This window comes from Ranitomeya variabilis, chromosome 3, assembly GCF_051348905.1.
Source record: "Ranitomeya variabilis isolate aRanVar5 chromosome 3, aRanVar5.hap1, whole genome shotgun sequence".
NCBI lineage: Eukaryota > Metazoa > Chordata > Amphibia > Anura > Dendrobatidae > Ranitomeya > Ranitomeya variabilis.
The window spans coordinates 719,570,184-719,596,432 of NC_135234.1; the positions used below are offsets into that span (position 1 = coordinate 719,570,184).

A 26,249-nucleotide genomic window follows, 5' to 3' on the forward strand; every position below is an offset into this window, starting at 1 on the left:
AGAAATTAATATTCACTGCGCTCGCAGTGAATATTCATTCCCTTAAGTATCGGGCACATGTGATCACCCCTCCGCTGCTGGAAGCTGGCTACTGCGGCTGACACTGTGCGCACTATTAAAGAGAAATTAATATTAATTTCTCTTTAGCAGCGGGCACAGGAGTTAGTCGCAGCTGCCGGCTACTGCCTCTGTGACCCGCTGCTCCGCCGCCGCCTCTCCCCATCCATCTTCTGCAACCCTAACTCGAGGATAAGCAGAGGGGGCTTATTCAGCACAAAAAATAGATATTGTAATATCCTCATACTTGGCTTTATAAGAATTAATCAGAATCCCAATTTTGAAGAGGTCCAACAAAGAGCAAAGGGGCAGGAAGTGTTGACAAGGGGACATTAAATTCACCGACTCTGAAGTCTCATTAAAAATTTGATCTGGTTTTTAAAATTTTTTTTGCCATTTGATTTTTTTTTTCTCTGGAAATCGGGGGTCCCAGCCCCACTAGTGACGTATAAGAGCCCCCATTCTTGGAGAATTTATGTGCTGGCACCAATATGTTGCAGCCTATAATGATAACCCTTCATTCCCTGTGTGCTTGGGATAAGTCGGGCCTGCATCGCTCCCTGTCAGGCAGATGACGGATGCCTTTATTGTGATGCAGGATCCTGCTTGGACGGGCAGATGTTGTTAGATTCCTGTGGTCTTTTTGGTATTATTTTCAGTCTGGGGAATTTGTGGTGTTGGAGTTGAAAAACTGAAGTCCACATTTTTATTGTCGTGTCAAAACGAAAAAGTATCAGTTTCGTCTTTTCCTTACAAATCAAAACTGAAATAGCAAAATAAGCACTTTTTTTTTTAATTGTATTTATTTTTTTCGTTTTCTTTTCTATTTCCAGAACCTGCAGCGGAAATGTCTATTGTTTTATTTAAGTTATACACAAAACCAGACAAAAAAAATAATCACTTTAAACACTACCAGAAATTTCCAAAAAATTAAGTTCTTTGAGCTGACAATGACATATATTTATTGCCCCATTAAATTTTTTTTTTAAATGCTAAGAATGGTGTAGAATAGAAAAGCAAACAGTACTCACCTAACTGATGCCAATGGTGCCAATTCTACCACTTCCTAGATCTCCAGACTGTCTTGATGCGCTTGTGACCACTGCAGCCAATCACTGACAGCAGTGACTGACACATCGTCTACACAGCCAGCTGCAGTGTTCCTGTGTTCAGGAAATACATGTGATAACTGCATCTATCAGAAGTATAATTTGTCCAATAAAACAAATTATAAAGGAAAGTTTGGTAGCTTGGACAAATTTGAATTAATGTTTACATGTTCTTTAAATAAAATCTGTCACTTGTTATAAATCTGTATTTTTTTTACCTGGCATTACTGCTGCTTGTTCTCCTGAATCTGGTGATGTTTTTCTTTTGTTCCTGCGCCTCTCCGTTCCTGAGATATGGCTCTCTAATCCCTGTATGTAAATCTAGTCTTGTTAACTAAGTGGGTGTGGTCTTCAGTAAGACTCCGATAGGAAAAGGGTGAAGGCCACACCCACTTGGGGTAAAAGACTAGAGATCTATGCACACGGTAGAGGGGGTCATATCTCTGGAATGGAGAGTCACAGAAACAAAAGAAAAACAGCGCCAGATTCAGGAGAACAGTGGCATTTACACCAAGTAAAAAAAGCATATTAATAATAGTGACAGGTCCTCTTTAATATACAGCCACACATTTTGAGAAATAAAAATGTTTTATGGAGGTAAGGGGGAATTGCATTTTTGACTTGGACCCAGAACCTACCATCACCATTTATAATAATAATAATTTTGTTATTTTATATAGCGGGGTTTGGACCCCTCAGGGAACAGGGCCCTGGTACAGTTGCTCCCGCTGCAGCTTCCGAAGCTATGCCCCCGAATTTAGGAGCAAATAGACAGCTATTCAATGTAGGATGTTGACTTCCGTTGAGTAAATAAGTGTGAATAGCTGGAATTTGAGAAATCTGTTATGATGTTCGGCCCATTAAGGTGAACAGATAAAGTTTCTGATCTCTCTTAAATGGAATCTGTTAGCAGGTTTTTGCTATGTAATCTGAGAGTAGGGACAGAAACCCCAATTCCAGGGATGTGTCACTTACTGAGCTGCTTGGTACAGTTTTGATAAAATCCCTATTTTTTTCTGTTGTAGATCTAGCAGTTCTCTGAATGCTGAGCTCTGTATAACCCTGCCCACACTCCTATGATTGGCTTTCTGAGTACACTGTATTATGGCAGAAAACTGACCATCAGTGGTGGAGGCGGAGTTACACAGAAAAAGAGGACTACATGACAGGAGACAACCAGTCCTGTAGTGATAATCTCCTGCTGATAAAACACTGATTTTATTGAAGCTATAACAAGCCCAGTAAGTGACACATCACTGGACGCAGAGTCTCAGCCTCTAAATCATGCTGCTCTCAGATTACATAGCAAAACCTACTGTCAGATTCCCTTTAACAACAACATCCTAGACAATTTGGGACTTTTTGGCTTAATATTATAATTTATACTTTTAGATACATCAAAGAAGAAAAAGAAAGTGACCACCCTAAAGTAATCCCCCTGAAGATCATTACAAAAGATATTGGGAACTGTGCCTATGTAAGTGTTTTGTTGACCACATTATATTGTGCTAAGTTATTCTGACATGTGTAACCCTGGTTAGGAAAATATTTCTCAGGATCATATCTCACTGCAGGTATTTTCTCAGAACATCATGTTTCTCTATGTTGTAATGATGAATATTTGATTTTTTTAACGCTTTCATTACACACTATGTGCGAGGTTAAATGTCAATATACTCAGAAAAAAATCAAATCTAATTAAAAGGATTTAAATTAAATATATGCGACAAAAAGTTAGCGACAATTCTGAGCTATGGATTGATGAAGCCAAACTGAACAATCTTGTAATATTTCCATGTCTGTACTACCAGGTAGTGTACTAAAAAGCTGATGCGGAACAGCCTTGAATAACGTACTTGTCTGTACAGCCAGAAGGAGCTGAGCAAGCAAAAGCTGCTGCTAATCACCCCGCTCAGTAGTCACGTACTTACAATGGCAGAATTGTTTTTAACTTTGCTATCTGCACCTAAAAATACTATTTTGGATACTAGAAAGGTGAAACAGAATATTAGACTGCTGTAAGTATTAAACAAATGTAGAAAGAAAAGATAGATAGATAGATAGATAGATAGATAGATAGATAGATAGATAGATAGATAGATAGATAGATATGGGATATATAGATAGATAGCTAGATATGAGATAGATATGAGATAGATAGAGAGATAGATAATAGATAAAAGATAGATAGATAGATAGATAGATAGATAGATAGATAGATAGATAGATAGATAGATAGATAATAGCTAGATATGAGATAGATATATATGAGATAGATATGAGATAGATAGATAGATAGATAGATAGATAGATAGATAGATAGATAGATAGATAGATAGATAGATAGATGATAGATAGATAGATATGATATAGATAGATAATAGATAAATATGGGATAGGATTGTGGTTGAGGTGTACTTTTTCCGTATTTTTCAGACTATAAGATGCACCCCAAATTTTCAGAAGGAAAATAGGGAAAAAAAATTCATGTGTCAAATGGGGGTCCATCTTACAATCCGAATTCAGCTCACCAGGGGGATCGGCAGCGCTGGTGGAGTGTGGTCACAGGCAGTGTTTGGTGGTCTGGTGATATGACTCCCATCCCAGGCTGGTGCGGCAGTACTCTGTAGTGCAGGGGCTGCACTGGCATTTTGTGAAAGCCTGTAGGCCCGCACATCTATTGCTGGGATGCGGTGGCCTCCGGGAAATTCCATCCCGGAGGCCCCCGCTCATCCATTGATAAGATGCGGTGGCCTCCGGGAAAATGGCGGTCGGGGTGGCGCATGCTCAGATTGAGATCTCAGCAACGAGATTTCATCCTGAGTTCTCGGGAGACGAGATCTTGGCACCTGAGATCTCGGGACGAGATCTCGTTGCCGAGATCTCAATCTGAGCATGCGCCGTCCTCGGCGGCCATTTTCCCGGAGGCCACCACATTGCATCAATGGGTTTGTGCGGGCCTCCGGGCTTTTCACAAAATGCCAGCGCAGCCCCAGCACTACAGAGCAGCGCTGAACCTGCCGCACCAGCCTGGGAAGGGAGTGCGATCATCGCCCTGCAGCATTGGACCGCCGCAGAAGCTCGCGACTCCTGCTGCCGCCACACTACTTCTGAGTACTGTATATTCTGACTATAAGATGCACCCCAATTTTTGCCCAATATTTTTCTGGGAAAAAGTGCGGCTTATAGTCCGGAAAATACGGTAATTTTTCGCTGTGACTTTACCTCCTTTGCCCTCATCTCCCCGTGTTTTGGGCTGAATGTTTCCTTGATAACAGATTATTAGGGCCCATTATGATGTCTCCTTCTATCGGCTCTTGACACAATACAATTTCATCCAGTTTGTTGTTTTCTTGCATTTCTTGAATTCCGTGTTTCGGTAGCATATAATAATCCACGTCTCCTAATTGATGTCCGGAGCTGGAATTTTCTTTGCATTATTCATTGTACATTATATGCTTGACTTGTACTGAATTCCTAAAATTGTAAGTAACCACATCTATACGGATTACGGTGATCCCGGAGTTATAGTGATTTATAGCAGAGGGTCATGTACAGTCCGTCTACAATAGTCTGAAAATTATTACGCACAACACATTTGCTGTGCACAGTCCAGATCGCACACATATTCCTGATCTGATGAGGAATCACGAGGCCATATAGACACCACCTTTCATATTTTGTGCCTTGGATGCTGTAATTGGTGTTGGCCAACTCAATGATTTCCATATATCGAATGTTGTAAGAAAGAGTCCGTCACTATTATAGCTCTCATGAAGGCAATATCATAGATGGGTTCCTCCTGTTTGCCTGTTGCCATTGGCCAAATTGAAGGCCCAATTTGTAAAAACAGCTAATTTTCTTAGATGCATTACATTCATTTCGCTGAGCACCATGTAATATTGCTAAGGTGGTTTACTTCACCTTCTGCGCCTGTAATTTCAGAAGGTGCCATGAAACCCTTTTTTTATCATGTGAAGCCATGAATTGATGGACCTAGTTGGACCTACAGTGATGATGTGATGGTGGTCAAGTCATTGGCCTCATCCCTAGATATCACTTGATCTTCCAACTTGGACAGAATTGCTATCAAACCATAGAGGCTCCTTTACGTGACTGCTAATGGGTCCCTGCAGAGAAGGGACCCAGGCCCAGCTCGTCGTGCCCCCTTTACCTAGGACACTCTCCAAAAAACGCATTCTCAGCAAGTAAGAAGGTAGATATCAAACCCAAGGGTTGAGGAAAGAGCTTGGATGAAGAAACACATGTCCCTTCTGTCCCAAGTGGCAAAACCTTCTTTCTTATTTTGTCATTTGGCTTCTCTCTTCCCTGTACATCACCACTTATTATTCCATGCAGTAGGTAGATACTGAGGTCTATGTCGTGCGGACCTCTCATGTCTGGCTGAATCCACAGATGTGCAGCCATATGTTCTCTCTTGGTGTGGAGGCTCCGGTACACATGCGTGAGATTTACTTTTCCCTTACGGAATTAGCATTTTCTGTCTTCACAGATACTTATCTATATTTAGCAGTTGGGTGAGGACCTTCGGTGATAATTATCCCACATTACACGATAGTTCACAGACAGTTTATGTTACAGTTAATCTTCATTACTTCACCCACAGTCCGTGTCTTTAAAAGCCTTATAAAAATAGTTGATCTCGGCTCAGTGGTGACTCTTACGTAAGAGTGCCCGGGAAACCATTTTACTAACCCAATGATTTTATCCATGGCTACATTACACTACAAAAGGTCATTCTCAATTGATTCCGACAAGGATTCTATAATTACAGCATATAGAACTTTAATATATATATATATATATATATATATATATATATATATATATATATATATATATATATATTTAGGTTGTTTTATATTGTTGCTTGTCCTTGAGCCATGAAATGATGTCTTGTAAAATAACAGGTCTCTTGCATGATTCCTTGTCTGGTTCTGACAGGGACTGCCCTAGAGAGGAAGCCGAGCAATACAATCTCGCATTATTTTCTTGTCTTAACTGCCAGGTTTGTGCCCTAGAGAGGAAGCCAAACAATATAATATTACATTACTTTCTTGTCTGTACTGCCAAGTTGTGCCCCAGAGATGAAACCGAGCGAAACTATTTTTCATTATCTTCTTGTATGTACTACCAGGTTGTGGCCTAGAGATGAAGCCAAGCAAAACAATTTAGCAATTTTTACTTGTTCCTACTGCCAAATTGTACCCTAGAAATGAAGCGGAGAGAAACAATTTAGCATTATTTTATTGCATGCACTGCGAGGTTGTGGCCTAGAGATGAAGCCGAGCGAAACAATTCTGCATTATTTTCTTGTCTGTACTTCTAGGTAGTGCCATAGAGAGGAAATTGAGTGAAACAATTTTTCATTATCTTCTTGTCTATACTGTGAGGTTGTGGCCTAGAGATAAAGACGAGCAAAACAATTTTGTATTATTTATTCGTTCATACTGCCAACGTGTGCCCTAGAAATGAAGCTAAGAAAAACAATTTAGCTTTATTTTCTTGCATGTACTGCAAGATTGTGACCTAGAGATGAAGATGAGCTAAATAATTTTGCATTATTTACTGCGTCCTAGAGATGAAGCATTATTTAATTTTCTGTACTGCCAAGTTGTGCCCCGGAAATGAAACTGAGCAAAACTATTTTTCATTATCTTCTTGTATGTACTGCCAGGTTGTGGCCTAGAGATGAAGCTGAGCGAAACAATTTTGCATTATTTACTGTGTCCTAGAGATGAAGCCAAGCGAAACAATTTTGCATTATTTACTGTGTCCTAAAGATGAAGCCAAGCGAAACAATTTTGCACTATTTACTTGTCCATACTGCCAACTTGTGCCCTAGAAATGGAGCTGAGAGAAAGAATTTAGCATTATTTTCTTGTCTGTACTGCCAGCAAATGCCTTAGAGAAGAATCTGAGCATAGCAAATGCTTATAGGTACTGAGCGTGCTCAAAATTGCTAAAAATTTGCTATATGCATCATGAAATGTTACTATGGATGCTAAAATGGTAAAATCAATTAATAGAAGGCTACAATTAATAAATAAAAATAGGTCCTTGTATTTTTGTAAAAGGTCCTTGTCCCCAACCTTCAGTAAGATAGCAGGCTTAGAAAACAGGCAAACATTTCTCTTTAAATGGCAAACAGAAAATCAGACTTATTGTTGAAATTTCTACAAAGTGACAGCTGCATTTGTGTTTGCGCTGTCAGAGGTGAGTGGTGAGCGCCCACTGACACCTATCTATTAATGACGGCTAATCGTCAATATATCAGCCTGGATTTTCTGACCAGAAGCTCATTCTAGATCAGCAGAAAAGAAAAAAAATAATGGTATGAAACTTGTTTTCTTCTTGGTGCCAAATTTATAAGCAGTGACCTGGTCCTGACTCGGTCACACGTAGGTCCTCAGGGGATGCGGTAGGGGGGAGAATGCATTTCTGTGGCACACGTCATGCTCTATAATCTCCCCAAGAGATTTACTCCAGTCGGACATGGTCATTTATCTTCTGCGTGGTTCTCCTCAAGATGAATGCTCTGCTGATGGGGAGAACGTTTGCAATGTTTCACTTTGCAGTTATTAAAGCTGTAGCCCTGGAGCAGCCAATGTCGGCACTAAACAGCATTCCCGACTGTGGGGTGTCCGAACAGTAGAGATTCCTGATGAGAGAATATGATGGCGAAATATTATCTTGTGATTATTTAGTGCCAACCTATTCAATTACATGTCACTTACATTGTTCCTAGTGGGAGAACATCACATTAACTGAGGTTGTCCACTACTTTAGCATTCATGGCCTGTCCTTAGGAAGGGTCATCAATGTGGAACGCCCGCCAGGGCCATGAGGTACTCGGTACTGGGTCCGGTACTTAAAGGGATGTGTCATGGCGGCAACCCGGTCCGTGACCCTGGGCGCCCATGTTAAAGGAAATGTCTTTAAAGGGGTTTGAATAAAGTTTGTAAAATAGTAAATGTTCGTGACGCCACCGGTGGTATTCGGTCAGGGATGACCAATGCTGCTTAAAGGGATCCTCTGGGGACTGATGGTACTGCAGCAAGGATGGTATGGCTTCCCACAGGTGAAGCTTGGTCCCCAGGGCTTTCGGTGTTTAGATAAAGATGGTAGATGGTGTAGCAAGAAATGGAGGACACAGGGTTGCAGTCTCTTTACCTTTTTACTGTAGAATTCAGGCTGCCAAAGTTCAGGGTACCAGATCACAGGTGCAGGTGTGGTCCGGCTGGCTTGGAAGCGAGTTGGGAATCCTACTTACCAGGTGGGGATAGAAGCCTTCCTTCTAGTGCGGTGTTTTAGTCCCTTGCTGCCTTAGGCCTCTCACAAGGTCCTCACATTCCCTCTCTGTCCCCCTTTAGGTAGGTCACTAACCCGCATGACAGGTAGCTCGAGCCTTTTTACAGGATCTCTATCACGACCCAGGCTCTATGTGCTACTGTGTCTTCAGGTATTAATCGTGGACAGGTGACTTGAAATCCAGCTGTCCGCCGGTTTCTGCTGTGAGACATAAAGTACTGCACAACCTCAGTCGTCCGGCTACCGGTATCTGCGCTTCAGCTTGGAGGGAGCCCAATCGCAGCTCTCCTCCAGCTCCTCACTCTCCTTTGCTTCTTTTCCTCCTTCACGCTCTCTACAACTTATTTTGCTTCCTTTCTTTCTTTCCAGGAGCTGCAGCACCTCACGTGGCAGCACTGCCCCTCTCTTCTTCTCTCCTCTGTCCCTCTGACAGACTGACTAATTCCCCTCCAGCCAGAATATATATAGGGGAGCCACCCACATACTGGATCAGAGCTCCCCCTTCTGGCCTGGAGTAAGAACATGTTGCATGTTTGTGATTACCTGCTAAAAGGGATCCTTCCTCGCTTCCAAGCATGACATAACTCTCCCCGTGAGGAAAGCAATGTCACGGTAACAACCAGGAACCTGGGGTGTTACTAATGTCTGATTGGTGGGGATGTGGCATCGAACTAATCAGCTGGTCTCAATGTCGGCGGAGGCCCAGTTGCACAGCACAGCTTTGTCAATTCTATAGTGGCTACGGCCGGGTACTGAACATCCACCACCTATTCAAATCAATAGGGAATGGACATACAGTACCCCGTTGTGACCACTATACAGTAGATGGTGCAGTGCAGCTCCTTAACTGAGCAGTTCCAGTCCCAACTGACACGAAACAGAGCTGATTGGCAGGGTTGCTGAGTGTCGGACTCCCACCGATCAGACATTGATGACCTATCCTAAGGACAGGCCATCAATGTTAAAGTAGAGGACAACCTATTTAACTTTTGGAAGAATACACAAAATAGGTGGACTAACCATTAAGGCATTAAGGCACTGCCCAAAGAGCCATGGCCTGAAGGGCGCCTTGACCGCTCAGTTACAAAACTCCTTTTTCAGCACTACAATATTGATGGCCTGTATTTACAATAAGTCATTAATGTCAGATCAGTAGGGTTGCTATAGTGCCTTGCGAAAGTATTCGGCTCCCTGGAACTTTTCAACCTTTTCCCACATATCATGCTTCAAACATAAAGATACCAAATGTAAATTTTTGGTAAAGAATCAACAACAAGTGGAACACAATTGTGAAGTTGAACGAAATTTATTGGTTATTTTCAATTTTTTGGGAAATTCAAAAACTGAAAAGTGGGGCGTGCAATATTATTCGGCCCCTTTACTTTCAGTGCAGCAAACTCACTCCAGAAGTTCATTGCAGATCTCTGAATGATCCAATGTTGTTCTAAATGCCTAATAATGAGAAATATAATCCACCCATATGTAGTCAAGTCTCCGTATAAATGCACCTGCTCTGTGATAGTCTCAGGGTTCTGTTTGAAGCACAGAGAGCATCATGAAGACCAAGGAACACAATAGGCAGGTCCGTGATACTGTTGTGGAGAAGTTTAAAGCCGGATTTGGATACAAAATGATTTCCAAAACGTTAAACATCCCAAGGAGCACTGTGCAAGAGATTATATTGAAATGGAAGGAGTATCATACCACTGCAAATCTACCAAAACCTGGCCGTCCCACTAAACTTTCATCTCAAACAAGGAGAAGACTGATCAGAGATGCAGCCAAGAGGCCCATGATCACTCTGGATGAACTGCAGAGATCTACAGCTGAGGTGGGACAGTCTGTCCATAGGACAGAAATCAGTCGTACACTGCACAAATCTGGCCTTTATGGAAGAGTGGCAAGAAGAAAGCCATTTCTCAAAGATATTCATAAAAAGTGTTGTTTAAAGTTTGCAACAAGCCACCAAGACACACCAAACATGTGGAAGAAGGTGCTCTGCTCAGATGAAACTAAAATCAAACGATATGTTTGGCATAAAGGCAACACAGCTCATCACCCTGAACACACCATCCCCACTGTCAAACATGGTGGTGGCAGCATCATGGTTTGGGCCTGCTTTTCTTCAGCAGGGACAGGGAAGATGGTTAAAATTGATGGGAAGATGGATGAAACCAAATACAGGACCATTCTTGAAGAAAACCTGTTTTGAGTCTGCAAAAGACCTGAGACTGGGATGAAGATTTGTCTTCCAAGACAATGATCCCAAACTTAAAGCAAAATCTACAATGGAATCGTTCACAAATAAACGTATCCAGGTGTTAGAATGGCCAAGTCAAAGTCCAGACCTCAATCCAATCAAGAATCTGTGGAAAGAGCTGAAAACTGCTGTTCACAAACGATCTCCATCAAACCTCAGTGAACTCGAGCTGTTTACCAAGGAATAATGGGCAAGAATTTCAGTCTCTTGATGTACCAAACTAATAGAGACATACCCCAAACGACTTGCAGCTGTAATCGCAGAAAAAGGTGGCACAACAAAGTATTAAGTTAAAGGGGCTGAATAATATTGCACGCCCCACTTTTCAGTTTTTGAATTTCCACAAAGATTTAAAATGACCAATAAATTTCGTTCAACTTCACAATTCTGTTCCACTTGTTGAATCTTCAGCAAAAATTTACATTTGGTATCTTTATGTTTGAAGAATGATATGTGGGAAAAGGTTGAAAAGTTCCAGGGAGCTGAATACTTTCGCAAGGCACTGTATTTCTGGCACCCTCACAGAAGGGTTCATATTTCTGGCACCCTCCCAGTGAGGGATTCCTACTTCTGGCACCCTCACAGTAGGGTTCCTACATCTGGCACCCTCCCAGTGGGAGTTCCTATTTCTGGCACCCTCACAGTAGGGTTTCTATTTCTGGCACCCTCACAGTAGGGTTCCTATTTCAGGCACCCTCACTGTCAGGTTCCTATTTCTGGCACACTCACTTTTGGGTTCCTATTTCTGGCACCATCACAGTTGGGTTCCTATTTTTGACACCCTCACATTAGGGTTCCTGTTTCTGGCACCCTCAAAGTAGGGTTCCTATTTCTGGCACCCTCACAGTCGGGTTCCTATTTCTGGCACTCTCACAGTTGGATTCCTATTTCTGGCACCCTTACTGCCCTGTTCCTATTTCTGATACCCTCACAGTAGGGTTACAATTTCCGGCACCCTCTCAGTCGGATTCCTATTTCTGGCACCCTCACAGTCGGGTTCTTATTTCTGGCACCCTCACAGTCAGGTTCCTACTTCTGGCCCCCTCACAGTCGGGTTCCTATTTCTGCCCCCCTCACGGTTGGGTTCCTATTTCTGGCACTCACACAGTCGGGTTTCCATTTCTGGCACCCTCACAGTCGGGTTCCTATTTCTGGCACTCTCACAATTGGATTCCTATTTCTGGCACCCTTAGAGCCTGGTTCCTATCTCTGATACCTTCACAGTAGGGTTACAATTTCTGGCACCCTCACAGTCGGGTTCCTATTTCTGGCACACTCAGTCAGGTTCCTATTTCTGGCACCCTCACAGTCGGGTTCCTATTTCTGGCACCCTCAGTCAGGTTCCTATTTCTGGCACCCTCACAGTCGGGTTCCTATTTCTGGTACCCTCACAGTCAGGTTCCTATTTCTGGCACCCTCACAGTCGGGTTCCTATTTCTGGTACCCTCACAGTCGGGTTCCCATTTGTGGCAACCTTGCAGTCAGGTTCCTATTTCTGGCACTCTCACAGTCGGGTTCCTATTTCTGGCACTCTCACAGTTGGATTCCTATTTCTGGAACCCTTACAGCCCGGTTCCTATTTCTGATACCCTCACAGTAGGGTTACAATTTCTGGCACCCTCTGTCGGGTTCCTATTTCTGGCACTTTCACAGTCGGATTCCTATTTCTGGCACCCTCACAGTCAGGTTCCTACTTCTGGCCCCCTCACAGTCGGGTTCCTATTTCTGGCCCTCTCACAGTCGAGTTCCAATTTCTGGCCCCCTCACAGTTGGATTCCTATTTCTGGCCCCCTCACAGTTGGATTCCTATTTCTGGCACTCTCACAGTTGGATTCCTATTTCTGGCACCTTCACCTATCGGCACACTGAAGGGGCAGCACTGCAGCAGCGCTCAATGTTTTCCAGGTACAGCACCATTGTTTTTTGTTTTGACTATGTCTGGTAATGCTGCCAAGTACAATTTACTTGTATGAGACTGACCTGCCACACCAGGAACAGCCACTATCAAAAGTACGGTGCGATGCTTGGTAAATACTGAGTGCCACGGCCACTGCCACTTCAATCAACTGATTGACCTTACTGCTAGGAATCAGACTCTTTTACTCTGGTATTGATACTATATCTATCATAATCTGGTGTAGACCCAGAAAAAGAGAAAATGTTAGTAAAAATGAACAAGCCCAAACTGTAAATTTCGGGGTTCGTACCGGACACTTAATGTCTAGTGTTGAACCATGAACACAGAATTCTCCTTGAAGTCCATTTGAGAGAGAGATTTTCCAGCTCCAAAGTTCGGGTCCCAATTGATTTTTATGGGGTTTGGTTCAGGTTCAAGTTTGAGTATAGTTCTGGTACCCGAACGGAACTGTGGACTAAAGTTCGGTCGAACCCGCGAATCCAAATTTCCATGCGTCCACTCTTCCCCAAATGTTAGTATTAATAGGTGCTCAAAAATTGGAGAACAAGTGGCAAGGAAATTTACTCCCCAAGGGCCCAAATCACTTCCAGTCTGAGATGATTGACACCAAAGATATCCGAGATGTTTACAGTTCTATGCCCTGAGCCACCATGCGGCCCCATAAGTATACAAAAACGGAAATTACTATTGTTACCATTGCTTCATCTCATTGGCCCCATTGGCAGTCCTAAATTACTTACCTTTCATGTGTGGTTTATGGTGCTGGTGTCTTCTGGTGTGATAGAGGGGCTTCGTTTCCTCTACAACCCTATGACTCCTTCCTACGGGTCAGTTATTTTCTGCTATGCTCTGATCTGCTTTAAGATTCCCATTTCTGACAGATCCATGATGGATACGCTCTTAACAGATCCATATGACATTGTAATGGATCCTATCAGATCTCATTAATTACTTTTTTTTTTACAGTCGAAAACTCTTACTGTGACCAATGAAGATACCGTGACCGATGTCATTAAAATGGCTTTGCAGCAATTCAATGTGGAGGTAAGTGTCCAACTAATGTCTACCAATGAATATTTATAGTTATACATGTGGGAGAAACTGATTATGTTATTAGGAACCACCGCAGGCCACCAGTTAGTGTACATTCATCACATCTATGTCCAGGTGTCACTGAGTTTAGTAATAGATCTAAACCCCGTCTAACTATAACATTTACCATCCTGATCTCTACCACATTTCAATTGTTGTAAAGTAACTAAACTTTTTTTTTAATAATCTTTTTGGTATTGCAAAGTTCTGAATTTTTGTCTTATACTTCATGACCTTATTTTGCTTCCTTCTCACCCAAATTCTATGCTGCAAAGCTGTTTCAATGTCAAGGTCATGCTACTCCTTTAGAGGTTTCTTTCAACTGCTGCTCAGTAAGAATCTGTTCACTGCATTGGAACAGTTGCTGCTCCTTTAGGCTACTTTCACACTAGCGTCGGGAACAACCCGTCGCTGCGCGTCGGGCCGACGTTCCCGACGCTAGTGTGTTCTCCGCCGCACAACGGGGGCAGCGGATGCATATTTCCCACGCATCCGCTGCCCCATTGTGATGTGCGGGGAAGTGCGGGGAGGTGGGGGCGGAGTTCCGACTGCGCATGCGCGGTCGGAAAAAGCGGACCGTCGGGAGCAAAAAACGTTACATGTAGCGTTTTGTTTTCCCGACGGACCGCTACCATACGCCCAAACGCCGCCAAACGCATTCACCGTTTGGAAATGCGTCGCAAATGCGTCGCAAATGCGTCGCTAATGTTACTCTATGACGAAACAACGTATCCAGCAAAAACTTTTGCTGGATGCGGCGTTTCGCAAAAACGACGCATTTGCGACGTATTGCAGTTAACGCTAGTGTGAAAGTAGCCTTAGAAGTTTCTTTCAACTGCTGCTCAGCAAGAATCTGTTCACTGTATTCAAATAGATATCGTTTAGGACTTTTCCTGTCTGAGCCTCCCTGCTCTGCACCATGATAATGACACAATAGAATTCACTTACACAGACTGTTTGATTATAGTGTAGCGATCTTTTATTGGCAGCAAGTGAAAGCAGCTTCAAAAGGTGCATGAGCTGGATATTGAAACAGCGCTGAGGCATGCTATTCAGAAGAGAATTTAGCAAAATCCTGTATGGAAATATATTGCAAAATGTAAGTACTTTTCAATGCCTGGAGGATAATTAAATAAAAAAAAAGTTTAAGAGTTACTAAACTTTCTTTTGTTTTTTTTTATTATTTCGTCCAGCATAGAAAGGTATGACACTTTGCAACTCACTATATTAGCGGATTTCTCTTCGTTGTTGTTAAAAAAAATGCATGTAAGTGGCTTGCAAACCCTGGCTTTTGTCCAGTCTATTTACCTTCCTATATCTGCACTGATATCAGAGTGTGTTCTGAGTGTTCTGCTTAGTGCGCAGTCACTCACGCGAGGATCTCATTGGAATCCTCGGACTTTCTGTCAGCACTCCTGACCTAGTATTTCTATGTAGGTTGTATTTCTATGCAGCTGTCATACTCAGGTCAGGAGAGCCGATAGCCAGTCTGAGAATTACAATGCGATCCTCGCACGATTAATGTGGCCGTCTCACTGCGCCCTTATCAGAATAATCTCCTGCAACAGCTCATCACCAGAGTTAGAGCAGGTGCGGACGAGTTTATTTTCAATCTGAGTGTGATCCGACAAAATATTGGATCGTACTCGGACCAATGTTGATCTATGGGGAGTGCATTTCCGATTTTTTTCTTTGACAGAGGGAATAGTTGCGTGGCCGATTTTGATCCGATATTTGGATCGCACTTGGCCATGCAAATCAATGAGTCAGTGAAAAATCAGACTGCACTCAGATGACACCTGACATCTGCGCACTGACACAATGGAGAATTTTTTTCTCCGTCTTCTCCCCAGAAAGAATCGGATATCATTATGCTCCCACTCGGCCATCATCTGTACTCAAAATGAGTATGTTCTGATATCGATGGAGCTAAAAGAAGATAAATAGTCTGGGGAACAGTAGAGGTTTGGAACATACAAGCCATTCCAACAGGAATGAGGACAATTAAGTCCTAATTAAGTATTTTGCAAAGTTTCACAACTTTCTGTTCTGTACAAACTTGTTAAAAAAATAAACACAAATTTAGTTACTCTTTAACTATATGCTATCAATTCTGGTAATGATTAAATAAATAAGTGTAGTATCTCTTTAAATCAGCCGTCTTCTCCGTTGGAAACAGTAGTCATCGGGCTTCATTTTCTGTTCTATCTGAAAAGGAGAGGGATATTGGTCACACCAGCGTAGATTCTCCCATCCAAGAGAATCTGGTTGATTATGATAATCACACTCTTGGCAGAGTTTGATCAGAGTGAGATCATAGTGTTATCCGATTTTCTCAGATGAAGAGAAGATGGAGGAATAAATGTTTCCATCTTCTCCATTGTGTCAGTGCGTGGAAATTGGACTGCACACAGATGTCATCCGAGTGCAGCCCGACGATTTTCCATAAACAAATATTAGATCAAATTCGGGCATGCTCCAATTTTTTTTCACTGGATAGTGTCTGTCTGAAGAAATAATCGGACATGTGCAGGGCTCCATCCACACGCTAACATTGGTCTAATGTTTTGCTGGATCGCACTGTGACCGAAAATACAGTTGTCTACTCAAGCTCTTACAGTAAATCTCATCACTGATGTTGGACATGTATAAGGCAGAAACGTCGTCACAGCCGCTGGTCACATATTCTATTTATTTCTATTTCATTTCATTTAGAATTGTGGTGAACCCACTAGGATGAAATATATGGTCGCACATTTCCTTTATGACCACATCTGAGATTCTTTTGTTAGTCTGAGCCTCGGATTCCTCCTGGGGACTCATGTCAGGAAGCACGTAGTGTTGATATTTCCTGTGCTGTCAATCTTCTCAATCATGAGCATCATATCATCGCTAGGCGGCTCGTCATATATTTCTCATCATAAAGGCCTGTGCAGATGACCATATTTTCGGTCCGAGTGCGATCTGACACTCGGACCAATGTTAGTGTACGGGGCTGTGCACATGTCCGATATAGTCCAGATTCTGTCCGAGGATAAAATCACTCCATGCCTGAGTTTAATACGATATTTGTATCGCATACCAACATGCAATTCAATGAGTACGTGGAAATCATCAGACTGCACTTGGATGATATCTGAGCGCAGTCCAATTTTCACAGACTGACACAATGGAGAAGATGGAGAAATTTTTTTTCTCCATCTTCTCAATTGTGAGAATCGGATCACACTCTGATAGAACTCTGATAAGAGATTGATCAGGGTGTCATTTACATAATCGACCCGAGTCTCTCGGCCGTCAGCCCTTACCGATCAGCTCTGATTCCATATTAGCACTTTATATAATAGAATATTATCCTTCCAGCAGGAATCTCTCTCGCCGATGATAAATTTCATCCCTCTGAGTTTGTTTTTCGGAGCCCTGACAGGATTACGGCCTCTCTGATGTCAGCAGCTCGTGATGGCTTCTTCTTCACAATTCCACGTGTTGTAATACGGCCTGAGGACAGTGACCGCGGCCCGGCTAATCCTGTGTTGTGTTCTCTCTGCAGGGCTCAGAAGCAGATTACCAGTTGTGGGTCACCTCGGGGAAAGATGATGCACCTTATCCTCTTATTGGTATGCCGAAGGAATGTCAACGACTGTTTTAGCTTAAACCTTTATATAGAAAATCAACAGCGCGGCGACATCACAAGAACGCATTAATGGCAGCTCTCTGCAATCGTTACGGGCCATTGTTAGGATCCATTGATTTATTCGATCACGTCCTTTGAAATTCCCCTTTAAAGGATGTCACGCCGTAAAACGGCCATCGACTTACTATTCTGAGCCCGTAACACTTTCATAAAGGTGGAAGAAGCTATTGATTAGTTTCCCACCGCGATGGACACAGCGGGTACGGATTTTATTTATTAACTCTAGGGTGAAATTTAGCAAATTTATCAATTACCCAACTAGAGACAACTTCTTCAGCTATGCTCACTCAAAGTCTTTTTTTCTGGAGTTTCAAGCTCCACCTTTAAGAAGTTTTTAGAACAGTTTTTTCTTTGCCTGAAGCAATTTTGAACATTTTATTTTTTTGTTCCCAAAGAGTTTATTTTTTACAGCTTTTTACTGGACCGTGTCTAGTGGAACGTCTTCGAATGAGTGACATACGTTTTCTTTTTACCCTTTTTTTTTTTTTTACCTCTTCAAGAAGAGAAAAAAAAAATCTAAAATCTTTTTCTAAAAAAAAAACAACTTGTTATATGACCAGAAAGGTGGATTTGCCATAGAAATGAACTAGAATAGTTTTCCAACAGTTGTCGAAGCAGTTTTTCGGGAGGATCTGGGAGAGGATTTGCTGCTAATAAAAATTCAGTGTGAACATAGTCTTACGGAGAGGTCCAACTCCCCGCACCCTGGAAAACCAGCGAGTATCGAAAAGCCGTCCTTGTCAATGCATGAATGGCTCAATGAGGACAGAGCTGCTCCATCCTGATTTACAGAGGGACGTCCCAAGCGACGGGCCACCTATAATGGGGCGTATGGATAGGCTTTGTCTTCATAAGACCACCCATTAATACATTTCTCGGAGATCACTTTAACTGCCTTCATCAGTTCTAGTAAATGTGGAGCAGTAAGATTTTTCTTATCCTATATTCCATATAGCAGTTTCTTAGTTGTACCAATTAATATTTTACTATAAAAGGGGTTAACCAATATTTTAATGCAGATGACCTCTCTGTAGGATAGGTTATCACTATCAGATCGATAAGGGTCCAACCTCCACCAGCCTCGCTGATTGGCTCCCTGGAAGTGACATAGCGCCATACATTGTGTAGTGGCCATAAATAGTACTGCAAGCAATTGTCCATACACTTCTATAGGAGAAGTGCCCTTTAATCATTGGGCAAGCAGTGGAGCTGCAGCCGCCGTCTTCATCTACATAGCATGCAAAACATATTGAAAAGCATCCAGTGTAAGTCCGTATAGGAGATGTGAACCCTAAACGGTGGGCTGTTTTTTAATCATGATCATGTGCAAAGTCGCCCTATGCAATGGGGCATTAAAATTATATCTGCAAAGATAGACGTGGCCTCCAGGGATCTCTCTTTATCACATACTCTTTGCAATATACAAATACCTCTTAACCAGATGCCATCGGCTTTTTGTATTTCTGAGCATTAAAACTGAAAAAAAAAATAAAAGTCCCATTAGACACAACAGCAGAAAAAGGGGGATTAAAGCTATTTGTCATGAGCGGCTCCCGAGCAGATGTGTGAGCCTTACGCAGCCCGGCAAGGAAAAAGAGATTACACTAAAATATATCACATAACTAGTGATGAGCGAACGTGCTGGGATAAGGTGTTATCTAAGCATGCTCAGGTGCTAACCGAATGTCTTTGACGTGGTCAAATAATATGTTTGAGTCCCCGCAGATGCATGTCTTGCGGCTGTCGGACAGCCACGAGACATGCAGGGATTGACTGCTTGGTCTCTTAGACTAGCACAGATACAAGTGCTATCTGTTGGCACTCTTGAAATTGTTCCAGAAAATGAAGTATTTCTCCCAGAAAATTATTACAATTACACATGTTTATTTCCTTTGTGTGCATTGGAACAATACAAAAACAAGCAAAAACAAAGAAAAAAAAAAGGCAAATTGGACATAATTTCACACAAAACTAAAAAAATGGGCTGGACAAAATTGCTGGCTCTTTTCCAAAATTGTGGGTAAACAACTTTGTTTCAAACATGTGATGCTCGTTAAAGCTCACCTGTGGCAAGTAAAAGGGCAATTTGAAAATCACACCGGGGACCAGATAAAAAAAAGGGATAAGTTGACTCATAAGGCACAGAGTACAGAAAGAGGAGAAGAGAATTCTCTGAAGACTTGAGAACGACAATTATTGAAAAATGTTAACAATCTCAAGATTACGAGTCCATCTTCAAAGATTTTGATGGTCTTCTGCACACAATGGGCAACATAAGCAAGAAGTTTACAACCCATGGCACTGTAGCTCATCTCCCTGGATGTAGACAGCAGAGAAAAAATGATAAAATGTTGCAGCGCAGGATAGTCTGGATGGTGGTTAAGCAGCAATCAAGTTCCAAAGAAATTCAAGCTGTCCTGTAGGTGTAATAGCGATGGACTGTATTACTGTGCTCCTACCCCTGAAGACACCAATCGTGCCATATATATATAGTCACGCGTTTCGTACATATAAAGTTTTATGGGAAGTGTGAACTATGTACTGTGGTTTTAGTGTATATCACTAATAAACTGTGATATGGAAATGTACAGCATAGGGTAGATACAGTATATAGATTGGTATCTAGGATATAAGATAAGGACAGCAGGCTTAGTACATACTATTATAGGATAGTAACTGTAGTTAGATGAAGGTATAGGATAAGATACAGTTAATGTTTGGGCATAGCCCACAGTGGGAATGGTTGGTGCTAGTAAATAGCAAGCACTTCCTGGTAGTGACTCAGATAGGGAAGTACAGTAGCCAAGGTAAAGTTCAAGTGCAGTGGGCTGCTAGTGCCAGCAAGAATCTATCATTCATGGCAGTGGGAGGCCTTACTAGAATCCCTTACGGACATTTCTGCAATGTCTGGAGCTCAAAGCTCGGTTCAGGTTCCACAAAGGGTGCCATATCCTCTGGTGTACAGAGGATGATGGATGTAGAACAGTGAGAAGGGAAGGTAATAGATCCCGGGTGCACTGCAGGACTGGAAGGAATATCTCTGGAGTTAAATGAAATGAAATACTATGCAGGAGGACCTCAATGCTGACACAAGATACATAAAAAAGCTAGACAGCAGTTTGCGAAAATGTACTTGAGTAAGCCAAAATCCTTTTGGGAAAGCAGCTTGAGGGCAGATGAGACCAAGATAGAGTTTTATGGTAAAGCACATCGTTCTGTTTTTTGAAAATGGAATGAGGATTGCAAAGAAAAGAACATAGTACCTACAGTCAAATATGGTGGAGGTTCAAATATGTTTTGGGGTTGTTTTGCTGCCTCTGGCACTGGGTGTTTTGACTGTGTGCAAGGCATCGTGAAACCTTAAGGATACAAAAGGATTTTGGGTTACAATGTAGTGCCCAGTGTCAGAAAGCTAGGTCTGCATCATTGGTCATGGGTCTTCCAGCAAGACAATGACCCCAAACATACTTCAAAAAGCACCTAGAAATGTATGGAAACAAAGCGCTGGAGAGTTCTGAAGTAGCCAGCAATGAGTCCAGATCTAAATCCCATTGAACACCTGTGGAGAGATTTTAAAATTGCTGTTGGGAGAAGGCGCCTTCAAATATGAGAGACCTGGACCAGTTTGCAAAAGAAGAAAGGTCCAAATTTCCAGTTGATAGATGTAAGAACCTTGTTGGCGGTTATAGGAAGCGACTGATTACAGTTATTAATTCCAAAGGGTGTGCAACCAAATATAAAGTTAAGGATGACAACCATTTTGCCCTGCCCATTTTGTGGGTTTTGTGTGAAATGATATCCAATTTTTCTCAATTTTTTTTGTGTTGTCCCAATGCACACAAAAGAAATAAACATTTGTATAGCAAAACATGTTGTGGTAGATTGGCGCACTCAGCTTCTCATAGAAATAGACACAGGAACACTGTCTCTTTAAATTTTCCACTGGTTTATTGAGGTACAGCATAAACCAGGGTAGGGTTAACAACATAAACATGGCCTTTCTGGCCTAATGGGAAAGCAAAACAAAAACAAATGTCACAGTCCATGTGAAAACAAACATAAAAAAGTCTGACTTTCCTTATCCTCAAACACAGCTCTGGAGCTCCCATCTCCAGCCAGAAAGCTGTGTACTTACCCTGTGGACTCCACCCTGGGGTGTAGATATGGTGCACAGCCTCCCACCCACTCTTCAGATGTTCACTAAACATGGCCAATTAACCCCTCTCAGCACTTAGTGTGCTGGAGCATTTTTTTTAGGCTCATATCACTGAAGCTAGTAACCTCAGTGATACACATCTCTCCTTCAGTACTTTGCCAATGACTTTGTCACAATACGTAATTGCAATAATTTTCTGGGCGAAATACTTCATTTTCTGGAACAATTTCAAGGTTGCCAACACTTTCGGCCATGACTGTATGTTCCTCTACGTGTACTAAAACTTTTAAACTAATACAAAATTACTAAAACTCCATTGCACATATACTGTTACTTTTCATTAAAACGGCATTCGGGAATCGAAAAAGTCTGATAGTTCGCGACTTACTTCCTGTCCTGGACTGCAATATTATTGGCAGAGAAAACCAAATTGGACCTTGAAAAAATTAAATTAGTGCCAATTACGGGGTCCGATTGATGCCGGAGTTCAGACATTTAGGCAAATGTGACTTTACTAAACTTTAACCTGCAGTTTTAACTAATTGTTTTTCTTTCAGGACATGAATATCCATTCGGGATTAAAATGAGCCATATTCGTGACGCATTGCCTCAAATGCAGGGGGCAAAGGATTCGATCAGTCTGGAGGGACCTTTCCTTATGGAGCAGCTGCCCCGGGAGATGCAGTGTCAGTTCATCCTGAAGCCCAGCCGCCTGGCCACATGTCAGCAGCTCGCCGGTGAGTCCTCCACCGTACAGAGGGCTCATTGAGCCTCCCCAGTCTGTTATTACTGAGCTGACATAATCAGAGGGTAGCAGCGCACATTCCTCCCGCCTGAGCTATTTTCCTAGAATTTACAGCATGTTTATATATTGAGCAAGGTAACATTTTCAGGAAACCGTCCTCCTCTTGGGCGGCTTTCAATTACTATAACAGGAAAAAAAAAAATCAAACGCAATTAAAGGCTATGTGGGAATACGCGTGTTGTGCTGACGTAGCAGAAGTGAATTGGTCATTTACTACAATTTATACTCTGGACTTGCATAGGACTGCAGGCGAACTCATTATCTTAAAGATTAATTCAACTTTCTTTTACTTTGTCAAGCATGGAAACTTTACAATTCACTTTATTAGGAGATGTGTATTTATTCCTGTAAAAAAAAAAGTATCATGTAAGTGTCATTGATTTCAGAACTTACTCATTTGGAGTACAGCTGATGGCAGTGATGGGTCAGCGCCTGTCTCCTCCCCTGAGTGATCTACTTATCAGCAGCTTATCCCCAAAGTGAGTGACACGGGTGCTGAGCTCATCACTGCCATCATCTGTACTCCAAATGAGTAGGTTCTGATATTCATGTACCTAAAGGCAAGCAAATAGACTGAAGAAACGCATGTGTGTGTATAAAAGATTAATTACTCCTTACCTTAAAGTGAACCTGTGATTTTATACCCCAAGCTAAGGGCATGCACGTAAATGTGCTTTAAAGGGAACCAGTCATCCATTTTATACCTTATAAATCAAGCCAATCACCATTAAAGGGAGCCTGTCAGCAGGTTTTTGCTATGTAATCTGAGGACATCATGAGGTAGGGGTTAAGACACAGAATTCAGCGATCTGTCACATGTCCGGCTGCGTGCTGTTGTTTATTTAGACTGAACGATTAATCATCTTGAGATTAAGATTGCTGTGACTAGCTGGCACATGCTTACAAGTCGGACTCTGCCTCCTCCTCTGATGAGCACCTCACTATCAATATACAGTGTACACAAAAGGCTGTGATTTGGGTAGGGACAGTTGTGGTCTCTCAGATGAGGTAGCAAAAACCTGCTGACAGATTCCCTATGAAGCATGTGAATGGGGCTCCTACAACCACTTTATATCCTCACTGGTGCCCTGTATACCTCCGAGAAAGTATTTTATCCATGGCCTGGGTTGTATGCAAATTGCTGGCAAACGCTGCCTCTTCTATCTCATTGGAAGTGGATGATGTCTCCTACGTCATCCACACAGTCTTGTGTCCGCAGTTGAATCTGAAACCTGCACAAGCGCGCCTCGCTCTGCCCTACAGAGCAGCCAGGAGCACATCAGGGAGCTGATGATATTGAAGAGAAGCCAGCACGGGCGCTCTACAGGGCTTTGCTCTGCTCTAGGGCCGAGTACGCTGCGCCTGCACATGCTTCCGATTCAACTGCGCTGCACCGTGTGGATGATGTAGGAGACGTCACTTACTTCCATCAGAATAGGAGAGGCGGTGTCATCTGTTTTGCTATTTTAGAGTAATCCATAGTTTAGGTTATATGCTAATGAGCTGCAAGTGCAGTGGGCAGGCGCTCTGTAGCTCTCCTGCCTCTCTGGCTATTATCCACCTCCTGAGTATGACAGACAGGTCACTGACACATGAGATAGGGCAGTGCACATGTCCCGAACTTCTTACCAGGTTCCCACAATCTCTGGGCAAGCATAACTTTGAAGTGTAGTGTAGTACAGCAGGTAGCCCCCACAATCGGCATCCTGTAGGTCGCTGACTGCTGTAGACCTGCGGCGGACGTGAATGATGTCAGCATTCAGACATCACTGCATCGCGCCACAAGAGGTCTTTCTGTGTTGCGTCATCGGGATAGCAGGAGAGTCAGCACAGTTTGTGCACCCCTAAGGCTGGCGCCCCCTGCGAGGATTGGGATAGGCTACATACTGATGTCAACTCGCATACCCAGAAACACAACTAGCAAAAAGATATCCAAAGTCGGCTCTGCAGGTGTTGTAAAACTACATCTCTCAGCATGCACGATCCCTTGCAGGATGGGGACCACCACTTTAAGGGTATGTGCACACGTCAGGATTTCTTGCAGAAATTGTCCTGACAAAAAACGGTCATTTCTGCCAGAAATCCGCATGCGTTTTTTTAGCGTTTTTTCTTGCGTTTTTGACGCTTTTTTTAAAGTTTTTTCCCAATGCATAGAATAGCGGGAAAAACACGGAAAATCCGCAAAATTAATGAACATGCTGCTTTTTTTACCACAATGCGTTTTTTTCGCAGGAAAAACACAAAAATTGCAGAATGCATTCTAAATGATAGGATGCATAATGTATGCGCTTTTAATGAGTTTTTATAGCGTTTTTATCGCGAAAAAACCTGAACATGTGCACATACCGTAAGGATTGCTATTTAATAGGGATTATTCCCAAGCGGAAAAAATATTCAGCGGTGAGTCCACGACTGTGTGAATGCCGCCCTACTATAGAGTGCACTGTGGGTGGAATAGTTAAAGAGCCGGGATCCGGCAGTGGCCTGGACCAGCGGGTAAGCAGCTTTCATGAGCCTGCTAATAATCACTCCGTCTGCAGAGATTGACCTGGAAATCTCATTGTCACTCACAGGTCATTGCTACAGATACAACCTGGACACAAACCCTTTCTACATGCTCGTCTCCCACTATCTATTAAGTAATGGGCAGGAAGGATGCAAAGACCCTGCTAACCCGCACAACAAAAAGCTGCACTTCTGATAAAAGCATAAACTGAAGTCCGTGGGCCCCAGTGCAAATTGTGTAACAGGTCCCCATATACTAAGTATCATTTATAATGTGGATTTCCTCCGGGGCAGAAGGTCCTTTACGGTATGTCCAGACATGTTGGAATTGCATATTGCAAGTAGAACCCAGAAATCTGAAACCTAAGGTTATGTTCACATTGAGGTTTATTTGGTATTTTTGGAACGGATCCTCTCCAAAATCATATTCAAAAACTGCTTCCAAAACACTTCAAGGATATGTGCTCACAGTATCTTTTAGATGCCAGGGCGGCCGCCGTGTTCTCCCAGCTGAATCTGCTTCAGGAAAAAAATGGCTGTCGTTTTCCTGAGACGACTTCGCCGGTGGCTTTACTCTCATTCTTGCAGAACCCTGACAGAGCATGTGCACAAAATAGCACTACATGCAGTCAGCTGAGGATTACTTTGTGTTTTTTTTTTCTTTGGATAATAATAAATGGGTAAAAGATGGTTGGAGAGTTTTTATTTCAAATAAAGGATTTACTCTGTGTTTGTCTTTATTAAATGTGACTATGGGGTTAATAATGGGGGCTACTACAATACTATTACCCCAGTTTCCATGGCACCAAGGCAGGTGGTAAGAGTGGAGGCTAAGCACCAGAATTGGGGCATCTTATGGATGATCCATTTCTGGGGGGCTGTTGAGGGCTGATGTTTTTAGTCTGGGAGGGGGCCAGTATCCATTAGACTATTAATATCAGCCCGCAGCTGTCTGCCTAGCCTTTGCTGGTTATTATTAATAGAGGAACCCCACGTAATTTTTTGGGGGACCCTCTTGTTAATAACCAGTAAAGGCTAAGTATGCAGCTGTGAACTAATATTATTAGCCTGGGAAGATCCATTTTTACTATGCCCTTGCCAGACTATAAACATCAACCTTCAGCTGTCAGCTTTTCCTTGGCTGGTTAAGAAAAATATGGGGGATCCCACATTATGTTTTTATTTTATTCTATCTATACATCTATTCTATTCTGGCCGTACAGGCTGTGAATTTACTGTACTCGGCTGATGAGATGTCGTGCTTCCTATGAGATGAGTGTGTAAAAATTCCACTGCATATGCATGGCCAGTCTGCCGTGAA

The 26,249-nt window shown here is 42.5% G+C and overlaps 1 protein-coding gene across 1 annotated transcript in view; it reads left to right on the top strand.

Moving 5' to 3' along the window:
- ARHGAP20 (Rho GTPase activating protein 20) overlaps window positions 1–26,249 on the top strand; it is a 160,052-nt gene that overhangs the window by 103,145 nt on the left and 30,658 nt on the right. The window contains exons 6-9 of the mRNA XM_077298330.1: window positions 2,559–2,643; window positions 13,643–13,720; window positions 17,319–17,385; window positions 22,176–22,355. Of these exons, the coding sequence (XP_077154445.1) occupies window positions 2,559–2,643; window positions 13,643–13,720; window positions 17,319–17,385; window positions 22,176–22,355 (410 nt within the window). The remainder of the gene's footprint in view (window positions 1–2,558; window positions 2,644–13,642; window positions 13,721–17,318; window positions 17,386–22,175; window positions 22,356–26,249) is intronic.